This window comes from Hipposideros armiger, unplaced genomic scaffold (genome assembly GCF_001890085.2).
Source record: "Hipposideros armiger isolate ML-2016 unplaced genomic scaffold, ASM189008v1 scaffold_119, whole genome shotgun sequence".
Lineage (NCBI taxonomy): Eukaryota > Metazoa > Chordata > Mammalia > Chiroptera > Hipposideridae > Hipposideros > Hipposideros armiger.
The window spans coordinates 2,483,239-2,491,743 of record NW_017731469.1 but is presented as its reverse complement, the minus strand read 5'-3'; the positions used below and the strand labels follow the sequence as shown (position 1 = coordinate 2,491,743).

At 45.2% G+C, this 8,505-nt stretch overlaps 1 protein-coding gene across 2 annotated transcripts in view; it reads right to left on the bottom strand.

Moving 5' to 3' along the window:
* Positions 1-600: 600 nt before the first annotated feature.
* Positions 601-8,505, bottom strand: part of OPHN1 (oligophrenin 1) — a 286,883-nt gene continuing 278,978 nt past the window's right edge. For both annotated transcript variants that reach the window (XM_019648067.1, XM_019648068.1), the window contains exons 24-25: positions 5,591-5,632; positions 601-4,356 (exon numbers count right to left, since the gene is read on the bottom strand). In XM_019648067.1, coding sequence (XP_019503612.1) covers positions 5,599-5,632 — 34 coding nt within the window. In that variant the 3' untranslated portion in view covers positions 601-4,356; positions 5,591-5,598. The remainder of the gene's footprint in view (positions 4,357-5,590; positions 5,633-8,505) is intronic.

Sequence of the window (8,505 nt, the reverse complement as noted above, 5' to 3'; positions counted from 1 at the left end):
TTGCCTCACCAAGAGACCTCCTTCCTCAACCTGCTTTGTTTGTTGTCTCAAGCTTTCGTGTGCCTAGACATCTCCTGGAGGTCTTATTACAATACAGATTCTGATTCCACATGTCTGGGTGGGGCCCAAGAGCCTGCATTTCTAACAAGCTCTCAGGTAATGCTGATGCTCAGGCTGATGACGGACCGTGTTTGGAGTAGCAAGACTTGCAGATACTGTTTCCATTAGTCCCATTTCTAAGCATCCTCTCCATTTACTGTTGGGATTCCTTTACTACTCGGGGTAGTTGGTGTATTAGAAACTTCCAGGCCTGCATTTTTATCAATCCCTGCTTGTGTTACATTGGGCAAATCATTTCTCATCCCTCCCCCCCCCCAGCCTCAAGTCTCCTTATCTGTAAAATGGGGCTGTCACCTACCCTGCAGTGATGTTGTGAGGCCTGAAGAAAGGACAAGGGCGTGGCAAAAAGCAGGCTGTACACTGAGATTCCCAGGTACAAGGTTCCGTGAAAGATAAAATGAGTAGTACGTGGTGGCTGCAGTCACGCCTTCTATGCACAGAGATTATTTCCATGACAAAACTGCAAATGGAGGCCATTAATACTAGACAGTCAGCATACTTTATTGAAAATCACATGAACGGACCCCAGGATTTGATTCGTTTTTCTGATTTCATATATGTATTTCACATAGGCAGTCTAGCATCTACTAATGTCCTTGGTACCAAGTGCTTCTTTTCTTATGAAAATGAAGGCTTGTCTTCATCAAAAACAGCTCTTCACGGCGTCTTGCTTGTCTCTGCAATTATTGAATGCTTCTGAAGCTTTTTCTGGGCTTGTAATGTGTCAAGGCCATGTCTGCAGCTACATTCAAAACAGTATCATTGATCTACTTTCTCTCAAAAGCAATTTTTTTCTAGTCACAGAAATCCTTCTTTCTCTACTATTTTTTCCTAGTTATTACACAATCAAGGAACTTCTTGAAAATGAAAGGAGACTTCACCATGATAGCCAATTATTTTAGCACTCTACATGACACTATTTCATTATTAAAATGGGATGCTGAGTTTCGCCCCTCAGTGGCTAGACAACCCCCCCCCTACAAACACACACTCTCCCTGTTTTAAACAAAAACTTCAGTAATGTTTCTTATTCTAAATTATCTCATAACTTTTGCTGTTGCTGCAGAAAAACCTGGTAGGGATTTGGCCACGAGGTACTGAGACCTTTCCGACTTCTTGAACTGCATGTGTGGATGACGCCAGTTGTCTTGAGCTGAAATGTTACCAACTTGGTGCAGTACACAGACACAAACAGGACCTTCATTTTTCCTTTGAGAAACAGCTTAGCCAAGGACCTACAAACTACCAACTGAAAAAGAAATCACCCATCTCACAAGGTAAAATTCAATGATCTTTGTAAAACACTATCTACAGGGTATACTGGAGGTGAGGAGAAAGTGCCACACAGAAATCCCTTCCAGCCCAGTTTTTGCTCCCCTGGAAACTGGACCTGCATCCCCTCCTTCCCCTCAAACCCTTGCCTGTTACTACCTTGTTAGGCCGGCAAGAGTCTGAGTCGCGTCATCTCCAGGAATGTGGCCTCTGTGTGGCACAGGGAAAGCAGCATGGGGAACAGTCACAGAGGCCTGGATTAGAGTCACAGTTCTGTTATTTACATTTGTGTGACCTTGAGCGAGTTCCTTTAGCCCCCTGGGCCATAGATCCTTTATCTACCAAATGAGGACAGCATCTACCTGCATGTTGAAGGACTGCATGACATCATGTGTATGGAGCTCCTAGCACTTAATATGTGCTCAGGAAATGTTACCACCATGAGATTCACATTCACACTTCATCCATGGCCACTTTCTCTAACCTGCCAGGCAAGGTACGTGGATAACTTCCTGGAATCGCCACTCTCCGATGACCATCCCCCTCCCAGAGCCTCTACTGAATGACTATCCATCCCTCAAGCCTGACCCAGGCCAGTCGCATTCCATGACAGTGTGCCTCACCATAGAAAGCTTTTGCTTTTTACATCAGATTGCGAAAAGGGAAACACTAGGTTCATCCTTCGCCATTCTTTGGGTATAGCCCAGGGCAGTGGCAGAACTAGCCAGCCACTGTTCCATGGCCTCCAACCACACTGGTGGTCCCAACTCTTTAGGACAGGCTCTCGTTCAGTGTCCCAGGACAGCAATGTCATGGCCACATTACTGGGACACCTGTTTTACTGGGATCACAGTGGCTTTCTCTAGTTCTCCATGATCTTGAGGCTGCAAACCTGCACACTGGCTTGCTTTAGTCTTCTAATGGGACAGCAGAGAGGCCACAGCTCCGAGACCTGGGCTCAACAAGCACTACCTGGTTGAGAACAGTGGGCCTCACAGGGATTTCCTTTGGGGGTGAGCAGCGGGTACAATGGTGGCCACTTGGCTGGCTCTCTTGCTCTGGGTTTCTTGGCAACTTGGGCTTAGAGTTGAGAGAGTCCAACGTGGCTACCTGGGCATGTCTTCATTGGGAATGACATCGAGTTTCCAGTCAATTACTTCCTGACAGGCTCTCAGTGTGTTTAGCCCATGTGTTACTAACTCAGCAATAGACCACATTTAGAGTTTAGTCTTGAAAGTGCCTACTGCCATTCAGAAACACACTGTTCCAAAGGCATCTCAGAGTTGGTTTGGGCATGCGTGCACACTCATTCTTTCATATTCATTCTCTCTCTCTCGTCACCTTCCTCCATCTCCCTCTATCTCACCCTATCTCTTGCCTCCCCCACCCCCATGTCTCCATTTCTCTCTCAGTGTTGCAGTCGGTACACCAGCAGGGCCTTGCTGGAAGGCCCAAGTTGGAAAGCCCTTTCTCCCACGCTGGGCCATGAGCCATGACTTTCTCTAGCAGCTTCCCTTCAACTGTCAGGCATCAGAAATGTCTGCTCCTCAGATGTCCCACTCACTACACCAACTGCGCTTTAGTTCCTTTCCAACGATTGACATGGCAAATGGGGAAGACTAGGAGCTTATGTCTGCAAGGTTTCCATTTGGTGGCAAATATGTGGGGCTAGCAAAAGAGGGTAACAGCCAAACCCCCAAAATGATGATCAGTAAAGTCATCCATCATACTGCCCCTTGCTAGAAATGTGTGGTGTCATGCAAAGAACCTTAAATAGAAGGAGCCCAGGGGCCTGGGATCTTGCTTAGGCATGGCTGCTAACATGTTCTGCCTCAGTTTCCCCAATGGTAAACTAGGAGGTTAGACTACATTATTATTTTGAAAGGCCCTTCCAATCAAATACATGATGGGTTGTAAAAAGTGTCTTTTATCTCAGGGCTGTGCTTCTCAACCTTTATTGGGCCACAGGCCCAGTTGAAATGCAGTCGAATCTTATGGATCTCTTCCCAGGAAAGGCACACTGTCATAGAATTCTGCATACCGTTTTAGAGGCTTCGTGACGTTCCTGAATCCGTAGGCACTGGGTGAAGGACTGCTTCTTTCAGAAAATAAGAGTTTATCTGCAGAAGGTACACACATGACGCAACAGTGACAGCTGCCTGGCCTCAATCCATCTTAACTTTTTTTTTCCTCCAGCATTTGACCCATAATTGGAACTCCTGCAGGAGAAACAGTCTCCATTTTTTAGAGAATTGTTTGCAATTTTTTTTTCTTTCTCGATTGCTTGGAAAGGAAGCTATTAGGAGAAAACAGGCAGAAGAAGAATTCAAAGAGACCTAGGCTTTGACATGCAAAACATGCTTTGCAGATTTGTCCTAAGCGGCTGGATGAAGGAACACACGGGGTCTTGGAAACTTATTGCAGCACCAGCGCTCCAGCCTGGCACCAGGGTCCATATCCTTAGCAAGAGACATGTTATGATTCTCCATTGTTCAGCAAACGTTCCAGCTGCCCTGGTTCCAAGTTAAGCAATGGCCCCAACTCAAGTAGCTTTTGGTTTAGGGTAAGACCTCTGAGATCATTCGCTAGCCCCAAATCTCTCAGAGTTCCATGTTCTTTTGGGGAGGCAGGAAGTTCAAATAAGAGTTGAAAACCGAGCTCCCCTCTTCAACTCAGGTCAGTGGAGTGCTTGGTTTTTACAGAGTCTGGCTTGAGGGAGTTCAGCCATTCACAGTCCTACGGGAGCTGGAGAAAGAACTTCTGAGGGAATGAAGACAGAATATAAAGGAGAAATAAACCTGTTCTAGGACATGTGCCCCTTACTTTATGGCATCCCAGAGCCTAAAGGTACAGGGCCACAAAGGAGCTACTACTCTTCCACACAAATTGACTCAGCACACAAGGGTTGGAGGAAGACCCTTCCAGAGCCGGGAAAGGGTCCTCTGAGGCCAAGGCTTTAAAAACCTGTAAGAAAAAGAAGAGAGGAGGGAATTAACTAGGACTGGTCAAGCACTTAACAGCTACTGAGCAGTGGGGCGTCCTTTGGTAGATACCTAACCGGACAATTGGTAGCTACTCTTCTGATCAACAGGGGCTGTCTACATAAAGGCCCTTATAACTCTGATGTCATGAAACAGGCCTAAGATGGTGCTGGAATCAGAAATAGAAACTGTGGGCCTTCTGCTTCAACTCGAACCCCCCAGAAGTCTACAGGAGATGCAGAAGCCTGATATCTCTGAGGTCACCCCCGCCCCATTGCATGGCCACTGCCTTTATGGTATTACAATAATTGTAAACTTCCTTTTACTGGGACTTCACCTCCATGAGTGCTGATAAGGAAAAACCTTATCTACCCAAGGACCTGTGAGGACTGGCAATGATAAAAAAGAAAAGGATGCCTGGGGAGCACATGGAAAGCTCTGCTGCAGACACCTGGATCTCATTTATGTGGTATATTGGTCCATGTTTATGCCAGCAATCTGAGAGTCACACAATCAGAGTTCCTAGAGAAAGAAGTGTCCATGGTCTTCCATGGTTCCTGTGACCTCAGCAAGTTACTTATCTCCTCTGACCCTCAGTTCCTCTATTTGTTGAGTTAAAATACAAAATACCCTCCGTATTTCTGGCATTGAATATGGATCAAATGAGCTAATGGATATGAAAGTGTTTTACATTAGACAAATATAAAGGACTAAGGATGAAGGTTCAGGAGGGTAAGACTGAAATAGTGATTTGGTCTGAAGGAATGAAGTCCTTTTACAGATACTAAGGTGGATACTCAGTGCCTGTTATGACACCAAAATAGAGGTTACTGATCTTCTTATGGGCCCAAATGATGTCAGAGTTAGAAGGTTCCAATCTTGTCATTTTATGGATTGGGAAATTGAATCTCAGAGAAGGAAATGTACTTGCCCAAAATGTCACAGCCCAGGATGCAAAGGCAATTTCTAAAACTACACTGTAGTTTGGTGTAGGTAGAAAGACAGGCAAGAAGAAAGAGACTTAAAAACTCAGAGAACCTCAGAATCGGAAGGCAGTAAGTTTAAGGGTTATGTAATTATAGGGTAATGAACTGAGGCAAGGAGGTGAGTTTCCACCCTTTGGGCCTACATGGTATTCCAGTCCTCAAAAACTCAGATCCCATAAAGAAGGTTTATGTGTAACAAGGTTCTGTAATCAAGAGTGGGAGGTTACATACCTGAGGCCTCAACTCTCATCTCCTGGAAGTCTTCCTTGAGAGCTGTGGATAAAGGAGGAAAGACATTTCACTAAGAAATCCGAACTGGAAAGGCAAAGCCAGGGTAGGGGTGGCCCTTCCAGACCAGTGCCAAAGTGGTCATTTGAAAAACTGGGGAAGTGATTCCATCCAGATATTTCAAAGCATCTAGCTCCACAGCTCATTATTGTTACCACCTACTTAATTACATAAGTTCGATCTTTCTCTCTTATTCCTTTTCCAATGTTCCATGCTTGAGAAGCCAGCAAGGTCTTATTAAGTCTACCTCATATCTCTCCTTCCATTTCATTCCTACTGGCAATGTCATAGGTCAGGGCCTTATCACCTCTTGCCACATGATTAGCCTCCTAACTGGTCTCCCTGCCTCCTGTAACAGAGTGAAATGCTTGGTCTCTCTGACTCCATCTTGCTCAAGCCTGTGTGGTTCCCGTGGCCTTCAGGCTCCCAGCTTCTGCTTAGTCTTGCATAGAGACATGCTAATCATTGCAAAGATTCTGGTTGGGTCTTGAGTTTTACAACTGTCCCTCCCATTTTTCCTTCCCTTGACATAAAAGAAGCCTGAACACTGTACTTTCTTAAGATGGATTTGAGGATTAGGACTCCCATCTTCTCTGTTGATGCCTTCTCGATCAGTAAAACTTTCCTTACTCCAAACTGTGACATTTTGAGTTTTCATCTTTCGAAGCATCGGGCACATGGACTTTCGACCAGTGCAATTTATGTCCCCATCTATCTTCCCCATTGTCAACATAATGATTTTTCCAGCTCAGCCTGCTCAGAATATGTATTATCATGCTTAAGAGTCTCCCATGACTCCCAATGAACTAGAGTATAAAGACCAATCTCCATAGTATGTCATATAAGGCCGTGATAATCTGGTCCCATCCATCTTCCTGGCCTCACTGCCAGCTAAGCTTCTCTCTCCTCACCCCCACATCCTAGCCAAAGTGGAACACTAATCACTTCCCGAGCCTGTCTTGCATAAGCTGTCAGCCTTACTGAAAGGTCTTCCCCTCCCTTCTCTTCTTGATGAACCACATCTCATTTTCCTTTGAGTTTAAATTTTTTTCATTGTTATGGAAGGGAGATGAATAAAGGAGCGAGGTCATTCAAATGTCAGGTTATGGGCAGGTGTCCAAATAGGAAGCAAAACAGGGCAAAGTAAAGGTTAAAGAGATCATTATTTTCATTACAGAGGAGAGAGGAGCCTGGCAACAATGTCCATGGACAGCACTTACTGGGGCTAATCTCAGGACCTGGACCAGTAGCCAGCACACAGATGCACTGATGTAAGAGGTGGTTAAACTGTGGGGGCCTATACAGAAGGGGTGCTGAGTGGAAGGAACGTTTGAGCACCTAGGATGGTGGCTCATGACATACTGAAGGACAGGTATACCCACTTTGGTCTTACCCACACACTCGCCAAGATAGAGTCTGGGGATAAGGATTAAATCTAGGTTCCAGCAGCCTAGGCATAAGGTTCTAGACTGGTGCTCCAGCCTGGAGTGCCCCTTGTGTTGTGGCTGGTCTAAGGTTTCCCTGAGTGCTAGTTGACAAAGCCCAGGCAGTGGTTACCGACACTTCCATGCTCTCAGCACTGTTTGGCAATACTTTCCCTAACGGAAGTCAGTCTGCCTTAAAGAGTCTATGGACTTTGTTCATGCATCTTACAAAGTCCTTCTCAATGCCTTGGTTCCATGTCCAATGCTACAGATTAATCCTTCTTATTTTTCGGTGTATTTCTAGTTATCTTTCAAGCCCCAGCTCAGACATCACCTCCTCTAAAGAGCTTTCCTTTAGATGTGCCCAGTTCATTATGTTAATTCTAGTTTACTTCATTCCATTTCTTTGGTGTTTATTTCTCATATGGCTTATTCTAGGGAGGGAGAAAGGTCCACCAGGAAGGCGGACTCCCCTCCCTTCCTCTCCCTCTCTCTTTATCTGTTTTTCTTTTTTTTTTCTCAAGGTAGACATCTGATTAGGCCTGCTTGAAAAACATCCTAGATGAAAACGATATCTTCATTCTAAGAGGAATCTGGGGCCCTGACTTCACTTTTATCCGATACAGTAGAATAAATGGTAAATTATTCTCTAAGGAGAATGTGGCCCAGCCTAGCGTTCCCTGCAGCCGACTGCCAAGCAGAGGTAGGACGACCTGCTGTGCGGAATCATGTCCTGGGGAGTCAGGCCCCGATTTTAACTGGATGATGTTGAACCTGCCTCAGCTCCACTGCTGATAAAGGCACACTCTTCCACTTTTAATACCACTCCTGTCACCCATCAGGAAGCATGAGTTCAAACCTTCTCATAAGCAACATGCTTCAGGCTCACAGAAGAGTCCCCGAAGGCTAAGCAACCATTTTCCCAAGTGTTCCAGTTGAAAGGGCCCTAAATGCCAAGCCTTGGGCAGTCTGTGCCAGCACTTGAGGAGAAGGCAGGCAGGCAGAGGGGAGGGACAGAAGGAGGGAGGAAGTAAAACAAAAGAAAACAAAACAGATTAATAGGTCCCACTCTTGCAGAGCCTGTTTTAGAGCGTCTGGAGTGGAAGGCAGGAATCTGTCTTTGTTTTTTTCCCTTCCTTTTTTTCAAGGTAACTGATATGTACAGCCAGTCTGAAAACTACCACCTAAATCGAATGTTTACCTCTTAAATGAGCGCTACGCTTATTCCAAGGCTGTTTATGTTAGACAGTTGCAGTCAATATATTCCTGTCAGCTGCCCTTTTAGAATAGAATAGGCTCTAAATAAGTAAGCTAACCAAAAAAAAAAAAATTACACCTATGATGAGTATAAAGTTCTTATAATACTACCTGGTATGTTTGGCATGTGAGTACTGTGTGTGCGTGTGTGTGTGTGTATGTGTGTGTGTGTGTGTG